Raw genomic sequence first — 21418 nt, forward strand, 5'->3', positions numbered from 1 at the left:
AAACTAGAAATAAATGTATTCAAAAAAATAAAAAATAAAAAAAGGATAGGCAATCTATGCTGGTACACTGTATTGCCCAATTGCCTGACATTTATGCAGTCTCACCATCTCCAGACATTTATAAGGAGCATTTAACTTTGCAAGCAGAGCTTGATACGTTATTAACAGATCAGGTCACCAAACTGCTTGCAAAGTCTAGGAGCACTTATTATAAACAAGGGGGATAACGCCGGTAAATTATTAGCCCACAAATTACGTCAAGTAACATCATCACATCAGATTCCTAAAATTTGCACATCATCTGGGACATCATTAGACCCTAGGGGAATCAATGATGAATTCAAGAGATTCTACCAGTCTTTATACACTTCTGCAAATGAGGCGGATGTATCAGAATTGAATTATCCCCCCCCCCCTCTCTTGATGTGCCTTTGGTCAGCCGGATTTTGGTAAAAAAAAAAAAAAATTGAACAACCAATCACTGTCAAAGAACTGTCTAATGCTGTCAATTCCCTTCAATCTGGGAGAAGTCCTGGACCTGACAGCTACTCGGCAGAGTTTTACAAGAATCCCCCCCCCCAAATAGCCCCTATTCTAATTGAAATGTATAATGAAGCATTTGTAAATGGCACTCTCCCACAGATTTCACCCAGGCAACTATCTGTCTTATCCTTAAAAAAAAAACAACAAAGAACATCTTGACTGCGCATCATACCGTCCAATTAGTTTGCTAAATGTCGACTATAAAATTCTAGCCAAACTTCCGGCAGCTGTGACGACCCCTCCGCTCCACTAGGGGCGCCTGTGATTTTGTGTTCTTCTTTGTCTTGCAGGATCTTGGTCAGGGGCGGCGGCTCGTCATAATCTTTTTTTTTTCTTTCTTTCCAATTTTCCTCCTTTTTCCTCCCCAATTTGTATCTGGCCAATTACCCTTTTTTAGCCGTCCCGTTCGCTGCTCCACCCCCTCTCTGCCGATCGACCAGAGGAGGCGCTAGTGCAGCGACCAGGACACATACCCACATCCGACTTCCCACCCGCAGACACGGGCAATTCTGTCTGTAGGGACGCCCGACCAAGTCAGGGGTAACACGGGGATTCGACCGTGTGATCCCGTGTTGGTAGGCAATGGAATAGACCGCTACGCTACCCGGCCGCCCAGGAGGCTCGTCATAATCTTGATCAGGGGCGGAGGCTCGTCCTTTTGTGCTCATGAGCAGAGTACGGACTACCACGTTTATTTCGCTGTTCATTTATTTTTATTTTTTTTAAATAAATGTGCTTGGGCAAAATTGCAAACTCGTCTGGTCTCTCATCTTTGTCGCAGCCTACGAGCCGGGCAGTGACATATGGGGGCTTGTCCTTTGTTGATCCCGTATTGGCGTGATGTCAGGTCAGCTGTAGCATAGTAAGCGGGGCGCTTCGTTTTGAGACTGAGTTGCGCAGTCTGTTGGTGGGAGACCGACGAGTGTGGTAAGTGGTTGTTTGATGTTTTGAGCCTTCTGTTACAAATTGAAAAATTGACGAGGGAGGCAGAAATTAAAAGACTTGAGGTGGAGGAGCGGAGGTTAAGTTCGAGTGCTTCTGTTACCGGTGTGGGCCATGCCTCTTTTCCTGTTCCTGGGTAGGTCTAACAGTACATCTGGTTCTTTTGATGTTGCCAGTAATCTGCGGTTGGTTCCCCAGTTTTGCGAACGGGACCCAGATACTTTTTTTCCATTTTTGAGCGTATAGCCGAGAGTTATTCTGGAGCAGTTCAAAAATTCTGTTCCAAGTCACATTGCCGTATATATCAACAAACATGAGGTGCAGACTGCTGCGGAGGCAGCTAAGCTGGCAGATAGAGGACTATGTGCTGACGCACAGGGGTGATCGTGAGCATCATGCTCGTGATGATGGCAGCAGGTTTCGTGTAGCAGGTAAGTGGGAGGAAAGAATAGTTCTCGACTGAGTGGGCCAGAACGGGCTACACGGGGCCAGATGTATGTTGACGCAACCAAAATGTGCAATTATTGCAAAGACAGGGGACATTGTAAAGCTGACTGTCCTAGACTTGGGAATAGTGGAGTGCCGGGGAAGTCTGATGCATGTGCTGTTTCTGTGCAACAAATCAGTCCTGTAATTTCTCCTTGTCATCAGGTGAGAGCTGAGGCAAGTTGTAAGTTGGAGGAGTCAGATTTCTCTGCATTCGTGTCTGATGGCTGCGTGTCACTGGAGGGGAGTGACTTCACCGTGCCGGTAAAACATTTTGAGATACTGGGGCTTTTGATTCATACACCATGAGCTGTGTTGCCTTTTTCTCAGGAAACCGATATGGGACATTATCTTTTGATGCGGGGGATGGGGTTAACTGTGTTGCCTGTTCCACTGCATAGGCTGGTGCTTAACTGTGGTTTGGTCCAAGGTGAGGTTGCCATGGGCGTCTATCCTGCACTGCCAATTGAGGGCGTGGACATCATTTTAGGGAACGAACTGGATGGTAGCCGTGTGTGGGCCGATGGTTCACCCCCCCCCCCTCCGAGTAACGTCTTTACCACCTGTTACAGGGAAGCCAGATTAGAGTGCTCAGTGTTTCCCTGACGTGTTTACAGCATGTGCGGTGACACGAACTATGCGCCGTGCGGAGGTGGAGCCTGAGCAGGATGTAGCAGAGAAGAGTGGGGCATTCTCTGTGGTTATTCCTGATTCTCTTTTGTCTGTTTCTCTTAGTGACCTGGTGAGGGAGCAGAGAGCTGATCCCTGGCTAAGTCAGCTGTTTGATGGAGTTCTCAGCGTTGATGATGGGAGGAGTGCTGCGGGTGGTTACTTGCTGCAGGACAACCTGTTGGTGAGGAAATGGGTGCCACATGGGGAAAACTTTGTTGGTGATCCCATTTTTCAGATTGTTGTTCCTTCCAAATTTCATGATGAAGTGCTGAAAACATCTCATGACCAGTCAGGACATCTGGGGGTCCGCAAGACCTATAACTATATTCTGTGGTATTTTTTCTGGCCTCGTGTGAAGAGGAATGTGTCCAGGTAGATTAGAACATGTCGTACATGTCAGTTGACTGGGAAGCCAAACCAGAACATAAAGCCAGCTCCTCTGTGTCCTATTCCAGCAGCTGGGCAGCCATTTGAGCACCTGCTAATTGACTGTGTGGGTCCTTTACCTTGCTCGAAGTCTGGTAGCACATATTTGCTTACAGCGATGTTACAGAGCACAAGGTATCTGGCTGCATATCCGCTGCATTCCATTACTGCTGATACACCAAGCCGTACGCACTTGGTACAGCATGATATTGATGTAGGTGAGGCACAGCCTATCCGCCAGCATTTTTACTGGGTATAGAGGAAAAACGAAAATTGATGGACAAAGAGATAAAATATATGCTTGAGAACGGTATAGCAGAACCCTCGTCTTCTAGCTGGGCATCACCTTGTTTGCTGGTTGATAAGTCTGATAAAAGCCCTAGGTTTTGTACAGATTATCGTAAGGTAAATGGGGTCACTAAACCAGACGTGTATCCACTGCTGTGCATTGACGACTGTGTGGATCAGGTCGGCTCAGCTCAGTAAGTCAGTAAATTTGATTTACTGAAGGGTTATTGGCAGGTACCGCTGTCCAAAAGAGGCAGAGAAATTTCGGCTTTCATAACCCCTTCTAGTCTTTTCTCCTATACAGTCATGAGTTTTGGGTTGCGTAATGTGCCACCGACATTCCAGCGTGTGATGAATATGGTTGTGGCTGGGCTGAAGGGGCGTGCGGTGTCCCTCGACGACGTTCTCTACAGTGACACGCGGGAAGAGCATTTGATTTGTATTAGAAAGCTGTTCGATTGCCTGGGTGATGCATGCCTGATGGTTAACTTGGCAAAGTGTGAGTTTGCTAAGGCCATTGTCACCTACCTTGGTAAGGTAGTCGGGCAGGGGGCCATGCGTCTGGTACAGGCAAAAGTGACTGCAATTGAGCAGTATCCAGTGTCAGCGACCAAGAAGGAACTCCAGCATTTTCTGGGTCTTGTGGGTTACTACCGCAGTTTTTGTAAAAACGTTTTGACTGTGGTAGCTCCTTTGACAGATTTACGGTGGATTTTGTTTTCGCAGCTTTATTGTTTGGATATCTGCCACATTAAAGGCTCTGAAAATATTGTGGCAGATGCTTTGTCAAGAGCACCCTGCTCTTAAGTTGTACTGTACTGTTTAATGTGTAACCTCTCTGGCCTTCTATCTCACTTTGTCACTATTAAATGCTTCTCCAGGCACCAGAGTTGCTGGGTTGCAGGGTGTAGTTGGTTGGCTGGGGGAGACTCTAAGAATCGGTCTGTACAGAACATGTATATGGTTAACAGCAATTAAGCTATAAAGTTATGTCTATTCACTGTTTTGATTTTTGAAGTAGTTGTGGTCTGCCCTTTTTCCCGATGGGAATCCCGTTTTCATGGGGGGGGGGGGGGTGACGGCCCCTCCGCTCCACTAGGGGCGCCTGTGATTTTGTGTTCTTCTTTGTCTTGCAGGATCTTGATCAGGGCGGAGGCTCGTCGTAATCTTGGTCAGGGGCGGAGGCTCATCCTTTTTTGCTCAGGAGCTGGGTACGGACTACCACGTTTATTTCGTTGTTCTTTATATAAATGTGCTTGGGCAAAATTGCAAACTCATCTGGTCTATCTTTGTCGCAGCCTACGACCCGCGCTGTGACACAGCACATCTCGAAACAGTTTTCCCATCAATTATCTCCCATGATCAAACAGGATTTATTAAGAACAGACAATCATTCTTTAATCTACGACGGTTGTTTAATATTATATATAATCCCTCTATCACAACCACTTCTGAGGCCATCATATCCCTAGATGCAGAGAAAGCGTTCGACCGGGTGGAGTGGAAGTACCTTTTTTACACCCTAAACAAATTCAGCTTTGGCCCCAAATTCATTACTTGGGTAGGATTTTTGTACTCATCACCCTAAGCTTCTGTCAGGACCAATAACACTCAATCAGGGTATTTTCTCCTGCAACGGTCGACACGCCAGAGTTGCCCTTTAAGTCCCTTGTTATTTGCCCTCGCCATACAATCCCTGGCAATAAAACTTCGTTCCAATCCTCTCATTAAAAGTATAGTTAGATACGGGCACGAACACAAACTCTCTCTATGTAGATGATTTATTGTTATACCTATCCGACCTTTCCATTTCTGTCCCTGCAGCCCTTGCCACTTTCACATCCTTCAGTCACTTATCAGGGTATAAACTGAATCTTGGTAAAAGTGAATTGATGCCGCTTAATGTGGCCGCAAAAAGTATCTCTCTACATAACTTTCCATTTAAAACTGTTCATAATACTTTTACTTATCTTGGTGTGCATGTCACAAACAGATTTGAAAAACCTCTTTCAGGCCAACTTTGTCCCCCTTTTAACCTGTACTACGAATGATTTGCTACACCCCCTCTTTAGTCGCAAGAATCAATTCTATTAAAATGAACACCCTCCCTAAATTCCTATATCTCTTTCAATGCCTACGGATCGTTCTTCCCAATGTTTTTTAAAAAGATTGATGGCCTAATTTTACCTTTTATATGGGATGGAAAGTCTCCTAGGATGCAAAACCAGTTCTTGCAGAGGCCCAAGCCAGACAGAGGTCTAGTGCTACCAGATTTCAGATTTCCTACTACTGGGCTGCTAATCTCAGGATCATTCAGTACTGGTTGCGGAGCAAAGAAATACCCACACCCCCAATTTGGCTAGAGATGGAGGCCGCCTCATTTGCACTGTCATCATTGTCTTCCCTTGCCCAATCTTCCATTACAGCCCCTTATCACTTCTTCACTAAAAATGTATATGTCAAAAAACAGTGAGGATCTGGAACCAATTTAGACGCCATTTTTGGGTTTCAGACAACCTCTTTTTATGCCCCGGTGGCCTCAAATCCAGCTCCCCCACCCCCATCTATGGTGGACAGTGCCTTCTCAATGTGGTCTAGTTTTGGTACTAAAAGGTTTAGAGATCTCTATATTAATAATACAATATATTTCCTACATTTGACCAACTCTCAGCCAAATTTGAGCTTCCCAGACATATTTTTTGGTACTTACAGATCCGGAGTTATATCTGCAGCATAGATCTTCGATTCCCTGCTCTTCTTGGTGACACACAGTTTGACACTTTTCTTACCCCCCTTCCTACTCTGAAAAGTACCCTGACAATAGTCTATAGACTATATTTGTTCTTTACAGGCCACCTCATTAAACGATATTAAATCTTCATGGGAGGCAGAACTGGGTGAGGAAATATCTGATGAATTATGGGTAGAGGCACTCAAAAGGGTACACACCTCCTCTATTTGCGCCCGACACGGTCTCATCCAATGCAAACTCATTCACAGGGCTCACTGGACCAAAGCAAGATAATCCAAAATTTACAAAGCTATTAGCCCTAACTGTATAAGATTTAACCAATCTCCTGCAAATCATGTTCATATGTTTTGGGGTTGCCCATCTCTTGTTGTTTTTTGGGGAGATATATTTAACACACTCTCTGAAATAAGCGGCACACAGATTGAACCAGACCCACTCATTGCGCTATTTGGGGTTTCCTCACCAACATTACAACTGACCAAAATGAATAAGGACATAATTGCCTTTGTCACCCTGTTGGCAAGGCGACTGATCTTGCTTAGATGGAAATCTCTGGCACCCCCTCCCCATGCTCTCAGGATTAAAGCTGTTTTAAATTGCATAAAGCTGGAAAAAATTAGACATACATTTAAAGAATCCATAAACACATTTTGTGTAATGTGGACTCCCTTCTTTTTTCATTTTAAGCGATTACGCCTCCCTGCAGTTCCAGAGTGATGTATAAGCATTTTTTTTATATGTAGCCTGTATTCTTATCCTCGTTGGATGAGGTTGAGGACATGATACATTCCGGTGATGCGAAGGGCCTGGTATATGTGTATAGGACACCCAAGGTGAAATGTAGTCTGAATTTATGAACTATGACAATGACAATGGTATTTTGTTTTGTTTGTTTGTTTTTTGGTCATTGTTATGATCTTGTCCCATGTTCTGTTTTCATTTTTTTGTTGTTTGGATATGTTGTTTTGTTTTCCTAATACATAAATTTCCGGTTCAATTATTGTGTAAATACTGATGTTGAAGACCCAATAAAGAAAGCTAAAAAAAAAAAAAAAGGAACATGGAACAGTGGAAGAAGGTGACCTTTTACATCATGTAGACAGCGGTGTGCGTGGGCATCATTTACCTGGGGAAGAGATGGCACCAGGATGCACTATGGGAAGAGGGCAAGCCGGCAGAGGCAGTGTGACCCTCTGGGCAATCGTCTGCTGGGAAACCCTGGGTGCTGACATTCATGTGTACTTCGACACATACCACCTACTTAAACATTGTTGCAGACCAATTATGCCCCTTCATACCAATGGTATTCTCTGATGGTAGTGGCCTCTTTCAGCAGGATAATGTGCCCTGCACATTGCAAAAATTATTCAGGAATGGTTTGAGGAACATGACAAAGAGTTCAAAAGGTGTTGCCTTGGCCTCCAAATTCACCTGATCTCAATCCGATTGAGCATCTGTGGGATATTCTGGAAAAACAAGTCCGATCCATGGAGGCCCCACCTTGCAACCTACAGGACTTAAAGGATCTGCTGCCAACGTCTTGGTGCCATATACCAGAGGACATCTTTAGATGTCTTGTAGAGTCCATGCCTTGATGGGTCAAGAGCCGTTTTGGCGGCACGAGGGGGACCTACACAATATTAGGCAGGTGGTTTTAATATTTTGGCTGATCGGTTCTAGGTTCTATCGATTCTTGTCCTGGATCATCACCTTGCCGTGGTGGAGAAGGTTGCGTTGTGTGTACCAATGATCCCAAGAGCTATGCCATCTGCACCTTGGCTCCTGGTAGGGTCAACCCAAGGCGGATTGGTCAAGGGGGAGGTTCCAGATGACGTATAATCCAACAAAGACCACAACAGCGGAACTGGCAGAAGAAGTCTCCAGGTCACAACGTCAGTGAAGGCAGATGAAGGCTGCAAAAGAGGGTGGTCCCCAATCGTCTTGGTTCTCCATGCCATTGGACTCTGGCCACCCCCTGCCAAGGACCGTGTGGTGGCTGCAGGCACATCAGCCACTCCACGTAAAAAGCTGTCACATGCAAGCGCCCTCCCATTATGCGGCTCCAGGATCAGCCTCTACACCCACCTGAGAACCTAGAGGGAGGACGGTCATACTCAACCCTGAGTGACTGCCGATGATATAAAAAAATGTTCCTTTAATGTCGACATCCTACCTGTTAGCAATCGTAACAGTCCCCTCAAACATGACCACTCTTCCATTCCCATCTTTGCCAATAGGTCATAAGTCTTTCACAGCAATAAAACAACAAGAAGACCAGACTTGGATTAATATATCCCACAGAAATATGACTCCCGGAGGTGCCCTTTACAAAACGGCAAACAAAGCCTTCACAGTACCAAAGCTGCCAGCTTTAATTGGCACATGCCCCAGCTGTGTATTATAGAGTGGTGTATAGTTTCGTAGTCTAAGCTTTCTCGTGGCCAGTCAGGAGGCCGCATGTGCAGATGACAGCTGAAACAAAAGGATCAGCTCCTGCCACGTGGAGGGGGGGGGGGGCATTTCAGGAGCACAGTCAACAGGTGACACCCAGCACCTTTCCAGTCCCCTTATTCTGCTGCTTCCAGTTCTCAAAAATAAACAAACAAAATTAAACTAGAAAAAAAGAAAAGAAATGTACAAGCCATCATAACTGGTCCATCCCAAAAATCAACAGACTATTGCTGTATTGCGGACCAATAAGTTTGTTAGAACAGAATCTTTAAGTGATAACTGGTTTATGAGCCAAGTAGCTGAAGTGAGAAGTAGAGGTGACAGATCAACACTTGGCTGGTAACTAAAATTTCCACCCTGCTTAAAGAGCCATGTTACCGAGTCATCTTTGACCTCAGTTATGTCAGCACCATTTCCCTATTCCCCAGGGATTGCAGAGTGCATCTGTTATGCATCTTAAGCAGCGGCCCCTACATAGCATCCATCCATACTTAGCATGTTTGTTGTCATAGTAACAAAACTCATCTCTGGACTGTTGTGTCATGGGAAGCTCTTCTTGTCAAAGGGAATTAAGGAGGCTAATAGAGTCAATAAAAACAAATTTAATATTAACGTCAGACATAACTAACTTATATTTAGAACATTAAAATTTACTGGATGCATCATTATAGCCCATGTTATTATCTATCAAATTACAACGAAGCAGTTTCGAGACAGGAAATAATTTATGTTACTTGCCAATAACAAATCCGTGCAAACATCATCAAAGGTTTAACAGAAATACATTTTTTTGGGCATAAGATCTTTAAATACCTTGGCCTATAGTAGCAAGATTCCCTACTGCCCTCAATTCGTGTATCACAATTTTATGACCAGTAAAAAAAATTTGAGCTTTGGACTTTCTGAGGTTACAATCTCAGGTTTAAAATGATATATATGTAAAAAGAAAAAAAAACTTGTGTAAAACTTGAGTTTACAGTAGAAACTATGCAAATTGACAGTAAATTTCTGTAAATATTCCTTATCTTCATCTAGTTCTTGCAGCAGCATGTTAATTATTGCATTTACTGTAAGTAATGTTGGTAAACAAATAGCGCTCAGCTCTCAGAAACTCCTAGGACGGCCTTGCTTACTCAGTGAAATTAAATAATTCTGGCTCTTCTGATCAAGGGCAGTGGGCACCTGGTGGACAAGACCTTTACCAAAAGACAGTCCCAAGTGACAACAGACGCTTGCCAGGCCACACAAAATGCCACATGCCATCCATGGTGTCTGGAATCCCTGGCTGCGGAGGGTGTGGGTGGTGATGGGTAGGGTCTCTGCTCGTGGGGTAGAAGTGTTATCCATGAAGCACTTCCCTATAAGGTCATCCAACTCTCCACACAATAGGAGCAGATGAGACCCCCCCACATCAGTCCCTATCAGTACCAGACACCACAACTTCACATACAGTATGGAAAAAAAACCCACTCAGCTCTGCTGCTCTACAAAAGGGTCTACAGCAAATCCTCTGAACCCTCTTCACCATAATCTAAATTAGCATCATGCGGTCTGTGTGTAGCTAAGTATTCATGTATGCATGCATGCATGACCTTGCCAGAAATGTTTTCTTTTTAATCTGCAGCCTGCAATGGCTAACGGATTCCAACTTTTATTTATTTATTTATGATTTTTCTCTTTTCTCCCAATTTAGTGGCCAATCGATCCCTATTTTAGTTCAAACACCCACCCTCGTACTGCATGGGTTCGCCAACTGCATCTCTCTGGCCGGCAGTCTCAAACGAGAAAGGGATTCCAAATTCTAATCAGTAACTTCATTATTTAGCTAGTTGTGTTTTTAAAAACAGAAATGAACCCAAATGAGTGGACTTGATTTCAGCCACAGCAAAGACCTATTATTTTGCCTGGAAGCACCTCCCTATCCTGATTAGAACTGGTGCAATATTAGAGTAACATCACCCCCCAGGTATCAAGTTTGAAATTAGCAAATGGTTATTAATAGGGCTGAAAATTATCCATTGGATGACACGAGAATGTATGCCATTCAAGGACAATAAAACTAGTGAGTGGAATAATCTTTGGCACTTTTGTTGTTCTGCAGTGCAATTAGTCTGAGCTAGATCACTGTGAAGAAACCGTCCGAAGCAGCTCCTTTAAATTAAGCCGGCACAAACAGTCACACAATTCAACAGGGGTTGCAGTCTGGCCCTGGGAAAACAGCTCAGCAAGCAAACAACAGCCCAGCATTCCTCTAATCCAACAGCGGGATGACATATTTTGGGTTTGAACAAGGAGAAATTAAATAACACAGACTGATCCACAAATGATAAAAGTCTGAGATTTGATTTATAAAGACATGCAATAAGCAAAACAACTCAGTTTTCAGATGTTAAATGCCATGCATTGGTATGAGTCAGCTTCTTTGGGTGGGGTGTCTATATTCTAAGGGCCGATGGAAATCGAGAAACAGGAGGCAGCAACAGAGATTGGCTACTTGGGTATTCTTCTCAGGTCTGAGCCAGCTGAGAGGGGCATGTTCTTATGTCCTCTACCCGAGATCTGCAGTAAGCTGGCTGGCATCTGCGTCATCATGCTTCTCTCTCCTGCATGGCAGGTTTGGTCATTTTTGAGCCTTGGAAAATATTCATAAAAAAGCTTCGACAGGAGCCAATATGAAAGAGCTTTGAAGGATATAGTAAGCAAGCTAAACTGAGGGCCTCTCTCCTGACCACAGGAATAAAGCATTTGATTTGTTGATGGCTGGGTTGCATTTTGGAGTGGGGCTCAAGCTGCTGACAGCAAAATCTCCAGCGACCTTCACTATGACTGTATAAGTAACTAGGCCTCATAGTTTGCAGGAGGGGAGTGACATCACACTAAGTGCATCTGTCTAATTTGTTTCTCTGAACTACATCCCGCTTTTCAGTCCACTAATCTTTCTAGCTTCACCCTCAGCCCATCACCAAAATGTCATGATGAGCATTCCCAAGTGATAAATGAATTCTACAAAATGCTTAGGGAATAGGGACCAAGTTTCTCCTGATACACTCAGTGGTATATTTGTCCTTGTCAAGGTGACTTTGGAGTCCTGTCCCACGTCATCCACAGGAACAATCATTCCCTAAGTGGGAGGGAGGGGAGTGGGGACTCACCAGACACCTGTCATCTTCACTATTGTCACTGCCTACTATTAATAAGGTATTCCATAATCTAAACCGCCCTATGATGGCTAAAAATAAAAACCCACCACCATGCACAGAAAAACACTGCATCACCTTGGTGGCTTAAGGTTAAACCCAATATCATGATAACGCTAGCGCTTCAAGGACTCCAGCATACCACAATGCATCTCTCCTTGTCCAATCCCCTGTGTAGCCATGTACGTGTGTGCTGCCAGGCTGAACAGCTCTTTCAAAAGCACAACATCACATCCTGAGACTTAGGAATTCAGCAACTGAGACGTACAAGATGATAGAAATAGGCAGCAAACTTTAACTGAGCTTCATAAAGCCTATGTGTGCACCCCCAGAAAAGACATTCTCTCTCTCTCTCTCTCTCTCACTCACACACACACACACACACACACACACAGCAACTGGGTCTTGGCACCACTTGTGCCCAGCCCTTTGAGACAATGGGTTAATAAGAATATCTCAAAATACACCGCTCCTGTAGGGTGAGTCACCTCTGCAGTGCTACTTGGGGAGGGGGTGAAAAAGAGTTTGTGCTAAATGTAATCCATGACCATACCTGGATTCATATGTCCTGTTGAAAATAGCCTTTACCTGGGGCAGACCCACATTATCAGCACACATCTATGCTATCCTTCAAAGCACCAAATTAGGTTATGAAAGTGTCATAACAGGCTATGCAAAGACATTTACATAAAAACAGTGATGTCAGCAAAATCCTCAAATTGCTGCTTTTCTGTCTGTTACAAGATAGCCTCCTGCTTTTTGTTTGGCCTTAAGAGTTGTCTAAGAACAAAAGCACCTCAACATTTCACATTATAGACATTTATAAGAACAACTTGAAATGGGTATAATCTGGGTATAACAATAAAATATGATGACATTTCTGTAACAACATTTCAAGTAACCATTTGTAAGAAGGCTAACGGTCAGAGCCAGTGTCCTGACAAGTTGTTGTTATATTCCCATTTCTCTGGAGACAAAGAAGAAAACAAATAAGAGCTGAGGGGAAGGGGAGGAGAATTTTTCTCCACCTTAGATGACCTTTTTAAAGAACAAGTACAGTATGAAAAACATAGGCCAGTCCTACTGAACACAGCACGGGACAGAGAGGATGAACATACCAGCAACCTCCACAATGTCCCCAGGCACAATGTCTTTGGCCTTGATCCTCTGGACAGTTTTCCTGTCCTGGCGGTAGACTTTACCCATCTCAGGCTCATACTCCTTAAGAGCCTCAATGGCATCCTCAGCATTACGTTCCTGGTAGAGGGGGAAAAAATAATGTTGGGGCCAATATCACAAAGTTTCTTGGAGGTGTACCGATTAAATTATAAGTCAGCTAATATCATCCCCTTCTGAGGATTAATTAGCTTTTCAGTACATAAACTATAGAAAGGCCTCCACATTAAATGGGGAAGTTTAACTTGATATCAGTATGTGACATCCAACATGTGTTGAATACATTGACACAGACTATCGACATGCACATACACGATCATGCTGCGTCTTCCAGAGTTGCCAGGAATGCTTAGTACTTTAGTCTATTTCGGACCTGCTTCCAAAAGTTCATGAGCAAATCACACCAAAGATAGTCACACTACCATGTTCAGTAAAGGGATGTGGGGTTTTCAGAGTAAGGATTTAATCTAATGTGCACACTTTTGCGTGATTTTTTTTTATACTTACAATAAAAACAAGCTAGTAAACTAAGTCACAGCAGCATAACTCCATACAGTTTCCATAATGTCTTGAGTTTATCCAGGGATGTGCTCAGAGATAGACCTGTGACTATAACTACAAAGAACATGTCCCTACTGGTTTAGGCCTACTCCCACAAACATTTTATCCTTTACGTCCCTGCCAGATGTTTCCTATGTCCCATCCTTTTTCAAGATCTCCAATAAAACACTTAATACACGAACACAGAGAATTATGATAATCTAAAAAAAAAGAAAAAAGTTAATAGCTGTTTTTTTTTTTAAAATGTGTAACAGGTTAAGATCTCCCAACTAGGACAACTGACAGACTAGTCATTTAGAGGAGGTTGGTTTTGTGGTAACACAATCTTAACATAATGAAATAAACTTTCATTATGCGAACATCCATAAAGAGAGCATATGATAGGTACAACTACAGCTAATCTCCTTCCACTTGATGGGTGTTATAGGTTAGGACTTTCGCTTTAAAAAGGATGTTGTTCTTCATGTTCTACAGAAGGGTTAGGTATTGAATAACAATATTTCTATGTACTGTGCAGGCTTTTGAAAATGCACAATTTCCACAAAAAAAAAAAACTTAAAAAAAAGGGCACAAAAATGTATCAAAAAGATTCAAAGTGTTGTTAAATTTTATTTAGAAATGCAGATGCTGTGAACAATTATTATTATTTCCCCCCTTTTTCTCCCCAATTGCACACGGCCAATTCCCCCACTCTCCGAGCCATCCATGTCACTGCTCCACCCCCTCTGCCAATCCAGCGAGGGCTGCAGACTACCACATGCCTCCTCCAATACAAATGGAGTTGCCAGCTGCTTCCTTTTCACCTGACAGTGAGGCGTTTCACCAGAGGGATGTAGCATGTGGGAGGATCACACTATTCCCCTCAGTTCCCCCTCCCCCCTAAACAGGGGCCCCTACTGACCAAAGGAGGCACTAGTGCAGCAACCAGGACACATACCCACATCCAGCTTACCACCCGCAGACACAGTCAACTGTGTCTGTAGGGACACCCAACCAAGCCGGAGGTTACACAGGGATTCGAACTGGTGATCCCCATGTTGGTAGGCAACAGAATAGACCGCTACGCTACACGGATGCCCCCAATGCTGTGAACAATTACTAAGCAGAAGACAACCCACAATACTGCATAATAAAATGTGCTTTCATTTGATATAAACACATTAAAAGCCAATTTTTAAAAAAGTTATTTGAAATTTGTAGAATCAGAAATCTCCACCGATAACTAACCCATACTGCAGAGCTAAATACAGACTGCTGCTCGAGGACAAATAATGGTAGATCTTGAGGTTTCTCACCTGCCACACACCTACAATGGCATTGGCTATGAGAATTAGTAGGATCACAAAAGGCTCCACAAAGGCTGTAATAGTTTCCTCTCCCTCTTCAAACCAGGCCAGGACCTGAAAAAAATATAAATCAAACATGTCAGGAATTTATTAAAGACAACATTAACATAGTGAATAAAAAGTATGTTCCTCAGCTTGTTAGATACTTTTAGGGGATCCAACCAGGAACCTAAAAACCAGAAGGAGAAAAGGCCATATATAAAAACCCCGATTACAAAAAACAAACAATTTTTTATTTAATTTTTCAAGATGAATTGGTCAGATTTCCAACTGTCATTTAAATAGCTCTCAGTGGATGTCAGATTACCTTCCAATATTGCCCAAGTTTGGCCACTTGTGAACAACCAGAGGCTCAATGTCAGAGGCAGAAACTACTTTTTATGGTCAAGCCCATGCATTTCTCATGGATCTGCATGATTCAGATAGAGATAGTAGCTAATCCCAATTATTTTGCTACACATTGTGATCGTGATTATAAATTTTGATTTCAGGAGATTAAATTACCTCATAGCATATTTCTAATCTATAACCATAGGCCAATCCACTCTTTTCACTTAACTCATCAGGCTTCCGTTAAGTAGGTGCCGAACCTTGGATTTATTCTCTTCAGTAATGTGAACTGACCACTTCAAATCAGACTCGTGGAAAAGACATGGAGTGACTACAATGAATAATAATTTTCATTGCAAACAATAATTGAGACCCTCTCTTCCTTTACTCATATCATTATTTCATTTTTAAAACAACAAATTGGACCATGTTGGCCATTCTAAAATATGAGTGAATGCAGGTTTAACAATTGGCATTCAGTGTAACTGAAAAATCCAAAAAATTCCCATCTTCCAGATAACCCTTGTCCCCATGAAATTCAGATATAGACTGTTAAAACAATACTGAACCTTACAGTATTTCAACTTCTCCATATGACCCGAGATATAAAGCTACTTCTACCCATCAACATTGCACAAGAACTTGCTGCATTGGGAAATTCACGGTTAAAGTATTGCACATTTTGACCTGGCAGTGATTTTGCTTCCCGTTACTAACATGACACTTCAAGTGTTACTGCACATTAGAACCATGAGTTACATTTACATAATAACACAATCAATGCTCAACATCCGTAGCTAGCTGTACTTGATGCCAAGGAACTTTTCAATGGCATAACTGAAATGACAAGCATGACTTTCAATACTTGTGTCAACATCTAACACTTAAGGTCGTCTGTCGCAATCCACACATTTCGCTTTACATTGTCTTAAAGATTACATATCTGCAATTTCAGAAACTGGCAAGTTAGTTCAAACTCTGTCAAGATGGCTGTGCAGCCATCTCTAAGTCACATGAAGGCATGTCTGTTTTGTTCTGAACCATGTCTGATTTATCAAATTGATCACTGGAAGAATACGATAATGCTGTTGAGACATCAAGAACAATTAAAAGGAATTTATATGTACCTTAACTCAAGCTGAATCTGGAAATTCACAGCAAAGGTTTAATGCCTGAACCAAAACTTTTTGTTTGTAATTATCACTAAATAAACATTTTAAGAGGTGCATTTTGACATTACATGATATTATGTTTAAACCAGTGGGGGAAAAAAAATCCTTATTTCATCAATTTGGAATTCTGGCTTTAACATCACAAAATTCTGGGAGGAAGAAAAAAAAAGGGGGGGGGGCAAAGACTTTCTGGCAGCATTGTCTGCACAATAATCACTCGTCTCAAAACAGGACTGCACTCTATCATGACCAAGCAGAATCACACAAAATAAGACACCGATGCTTCTTTATTTAGCTTTGTGTTACGTCTTTAACAAGCAGCCAGTTGTTTGGGTTTCTACAGTTGGATTGCATATTTGTGCATTCTTCTTTCTTCCTTGCCAAACCACGACCATTAGAAATCTAAATCGTGCTCAAATTTACCCAGTCTCATTGTACACAGATCAAGGGTTAGGTGAAAGTTTTTGATCCTTCTTAAAGGAAGACATTTCACTATGGGAGTGTGAGAGTCAATGTGGGATGTGCACATTCGTCTACTGACTAGTGCCCTCCCACCAATGCTCAGGGTCCAAATTTGGTCTGGAGAAGTGCCCTGGCTACCCAGCAGCCACTGACACCTCTCAATCACCTAACTAGGCACCACACATTTCAAATTTGTTTCCCTGGTTCTCTCTCTCTCTCTCTCTCTCTCTCTCTCTCTCTCTCTCTCTCTCTCTCTCTCTCTCTCTCTCTCTCTCTCACTTAAATAGCTTTCAACTTTCAATCAATTGTGCTAGTAAAATATGCATGGAGGTAAACTTGTATTTTCATGTAAAGGGTGTGGGAACAATTTTCCTCAAGGACAGCAAAGTAGCTATCTATCCATCCAGTAAATGGGCCTCTATAACCCGACGACCCAAGTCATCACTTTGTGTCAGTTCACTATTGAATACTTAGCTGTCAATTGATATGGGAGAATGGCAATGACCAGTAAGAAGCATAAACAAGCACACGAGGAAGTCATTACACAGCAACAGTGCAAGACAACTAAGATGTCTTACTTGGCACATGGTGATAGCAACTCAATACGAGCAACTGCTGTTGTCACCATTCCTCAGATAGGTTGCTAGCCCTCTCAGCTATTTGGCTTCCTAATCTGTGAGTGTAACCCTGGCTGAACTACATAAACTGAAGACGTTTACACTTTGCCTGCTATGTGATGCATACAATTTCCCTGGCCATTCATCACCCTGGCCTTATTATTAGTCCCATCTGCCATTTAACTGCATATTATAAACAAATCCTTCCAGCCAAAGGTTGGAAAGGGAATCTCTCTGCAGCAGAATACACCCACAACATTAGATTCACTCAAATGTTTTAATTATTTTTGATAACCGCTGTTTCACTGTTTATGCTACAGCAAAAAGAAAGAAGAGTGAAAGTGATGAGGGCAATTTGATTTCAACTCAAAACATCAAAATTAACCAGTTAAGTGTCTCAGTCCACAATGAGCACTCCTAATTCATTCACTGACCCAAATAAAGTATTGCAAATTGAATGAAACAGTCAATCATCATCACTCTATGCCAGTCTATCCAGGAGGGCAATAAAAAAGAAATAAAAACATGCAATATACTTACAAAAGATATACATGCAGCCAAAAGAAGAATTCGAACAAGTAAATCCTCAAACTGTTCAATGACAAGTTCCCATAGAGACTTCCCTGTGGAAAGTTTAAGTTTGTGAGTAAAAGAGTTCATCATAGTGACATGTCCTTATAAAACAATAGTAATAACAGTAACAATAGTAATAATTACCTTCTTCTGCCGGTAACTCTGTCAGGGATTAATCCAGGTAACATACAGGGAAAAGAGGAAACAATCAGGACAGTCAGTGATGTATAATTTTTGTAACGTAAAATACAATAAGTAATGTGAAAAAAGTATTGATTCTTCCCACTTAGATGGTAAAGTAGCTACAAGAGAAGGACACATTTCAATACAAGTGAAATCTGAATACAAGTTATTGACAACATTGCTCCTTTCCTTTACATTTTATTATGCAATTTTGTCAAATTGGCATACTAATAACTAATATGAAATAATGAGCTGATGAAAGGGAAAGTCTGAAAACTAGAACCACTTCTTTACACAAAAGGCATGAAGGGCCCCTCTGATGTAAAAACCTGACGATATTAGGCTAACAAAATAAGTATCATCTTGTAGGTCACTTTTTAAAACTTATGTGATAGTCTAGTAAAGGCTTTCCCGTAGGGTACCTTTTATTTATTAAAATTCAATTCTGTCTCATCTCAGATTTTTTATTTATTTTTTGTCCACGTTTTAGCCCTCTTATGTTTTGAAATGCTGTTGATTTGGTCTTGTTTTTTTTGTATAGGGATTTGTAACGGTTTTGAAAAGTGCTATGCAAATAAAAGTTATTGTTACTACCATCATCGTCATTATCATAGGAAGCTTCTGCTCCCAATGACACAGAGGCGGTTAGCAACGGTTTAACATCAGCTGTCTCCCGGAACTCTGGACACATGGCGTGGGCTGATGCAGCAGTTCATCTATTTTAGCAACATTTCTCTAAACAAGAAAACCGGTTTTTTTATTACACAATATTTCTCTAAATCGGAAGTTAGCTTGCTAATTAAAAAAAGAGGCAATTCATGGAGTCATCCGTGATGACGTCAGAAAAATAATTTCATGACCAATCCAACCGGCCCGGTACGGCTGATGACATTTACCCCGCTTACAGTACAACGTACACATAATGGCTAAGAGACACCGAGGACGTAAAATGCATTTTAGAAAAATCTATCAGTCACGACAGCAGCATATGCCGAAGACGGTTTTGTTTGGCGTACCGTTTAGGCCCCATTTCTCTTTCTGTCGTTTCACCTGGTCCAAGGCAAGTCCCGTGCTTTCATTGACGCAGAAATAACTGTAAACTTCTTCAACACTCTTCGTATGAGAGTTCTCCATGATGGTCAGTCGACTCCTGCTACCCACAGGGTTTTTTTCTGTTGTTTTTTATCGTAAATGTGTGTTTTCTCTCGACTGTCCCGTTCTTTGGAAAAAAAATATCAACCCTTAAAAAAAAGAAAAAAAGACAGTTTGCCAACTAAAGACGGGACGAGTATTCACAATCAATATACTTATCGACAGCACAGCAACACTACCGTAGTACCAGAACCATATGACTGGTAGTTTACCGGAACGTATCCCCCCTCTGTGGATTCTCTCTCTCGCGCTCTCTTATCTCTCTCGCTATCCAGGCAGAATCCCGGGAAATACGTCGGTTGCTTAACTAATTAAGGTTCTTCCCTTACTCGAAATAGTAATAATAATAAAAAAAAATTCTTTTTTCAGTTTCCTCTGATCTCCGAAAATGGTGGAAGAGAGTGTGCAGCAGTGGCCCCTGTCGAGAACTGCATCAACCCAGTGAGAGGCTTCTGTCCTTGGCGTGGCGCAGCTCCGAGTGGCGGTGCCGTAGCCGATAGTCTGCCTTTATCAAAGAGTCTCACCGCTGCCCCGCTTCCCTGCCCTGCATGTGGAATAATGTCATTGGACGAAACACACAATACGAGACCAGGAAGTAACTCGCCGACACGGTGCACACTCGTGGATGACACCGACGTCTTTCAACCGTATCGGCGTTAATATTACATATTTAGTTTGTGCCTTCTTACCCTTTCGTAGTGTATATGCAGTGTGCGCTTAAGTAAATTTGTCTGTCTCCACTGACCAAGGGACTGTGTGTCAACAGTTTTATAGTATTTCTATAGTTTTGAGGTAGCATTGCGAGGCTAACCGGCATTGCAGGACGGCAAGCGTGTGTGTCCATGTTGGTGACCCGGATGAACTTGTTTGCGTCTGTGTGCCAACTTTACATTCATAGCATATAGTCATGAATTTATACCGACACAAACATATGACAGGTTTTCCAAACAATATGGAAATAAAACAAGGTATACTCACATATTTTACAATACTACAAGAATTATAATAAACTATGGTGAAAAACACCCGACATTTCCTTAGCACCATTGTTTGGGAAACATGACAGAGAGGAAACAAGCGATAGTCATTCATTAGTCTTGAAAAATGCTTTTTTAAAATTACTATTATGAATTTAAGATTTTTCTCATAAAATAAATGATTTTGCTCAAGAATCAGAATCAACTTTATAGGGCATGGACTTTGGGTTCATATCAATTGGAGTACCAAAACAATGCCAAAATTATGAATAATCCCTGGCTTCCTGCACTTGCCAGTTTAGTTTGCATATAATTTCAGGATATTCTTATCAAAGTGATTAAAAAAAGATGTTCAATATACTATTAGAAATAGGACTGTTACAGAGATAGTATTTATGGATAATTTTGAAATATATCTCTACCCTTATTTAATACAGTGTATTTGAGAGCTAGAGACCATAGTTTTTTCCAAGTCACATCATAATTGGAAGCCCTTTGTGTTTGTTATGATCTATCTGTAATGAACTTGTGGCATAGTCTTCAAATAGAGTTAGACTTCATAATGTTTAAGTAATACTTCACCCAAAATGTATAATTCTAATATCAAGGACTCACCCCTGTAGGTTGGAAAGGTGGATACTAAAAGCTGGTACTTGCATCCTTCACAAAAAATTGGACCTCTGGTCAGCAGAATTTATGTCAGTTAAAAGAGTTCAATGGAGGCCATTTTTGTGGCAGAAAAAAAAAGTATGAAAACATTTATAAAAACTTCTCAAACTATTCCTGCAGCGTAATCCTGCTCTCCGGTGTCAACTCTTATGTTCAATATGTTCCACACACACACATAGATTCAACAGAATATCACTAAATAAACTACGTCCATTTGAATGCTCATGCATGACTGTGTCGGGCTCCTGGGCAGGTGTGTGCGTTGCTTGGAGCGCCCACCTCTTGCTCTTCCACTGGTCAGGAGGCCTGCCCGGATCGAGATACGGTCATGCACGATTGGTCAAACGGATTCACCTGGTCGCCTGCTGTGGCCTACTTGTGGGTAGCAACCCATAGTTTTAAAACCACTGGTGCAGATCTATAACTTCCTTTATATTTTAACT

The 21418-nt window shown here is 42.1% G+C and overlaps 1 protein-coding gene across 2 annotated transcripts in view; it reads right to left on the reverse strand.

Annotated features, from left to right (window-relative positions):
* LOC130123620 (sarcoplasmic/endoplasmic reticulum calcium ATPase 2-like) overlaps positions 1-19849 on the reverse strand; it is a 36689-nt gene extending 16840 nt beyond the window's left edge. The window contains exons 1-6 of one of the 2 annotated variants that reach the window (XM_056292859.1): positions 19542-19849; positions 19194-19418; positions 18139-18156; positions 17962-18044; positions 14790-14894; positions 12876-13014 (exon numbers count right to left, since the gene is read on the reverse strand). In XM_056292859.1, the coding sequence (XP_056148834.1) occupies positions 12876-13014; positions 14790-14894; positions 17962-18044; positions 18139-18156; positions 19194-19311 (463 nt within the window). In that variant the 5' untranslated portion in view covers positions 19312-19418; positions 19542-19849. Of the gene's footprint in view, positions 1-12875; positions 13015-14789; positions 14895-17961; positions 18045-18138; positions 18157-19193 lie in introns of both variants that reach the window. The other variant, XM_056292851.1, reaches the window with a different exon arrangement.
* Positions 19850-21418: the final 1569 nt, after the last annotated feature.

The sequence above is a fragment of the Lampris incognitus genome, chromosome 1 (assembly GCF_029633865.1).
Source record: "Lampris incognitus isolate fLamInc1 chromosome 1, fLamInc1.hap2, whole genome shotgun sequence".
Taxonomy (NCBI): domain Eukaryota; kingdom Metazoa; phylum Chordata; class Actinopteri; order Lampriformes; family Lampridae; genus Lampris; species Lampris incognitus.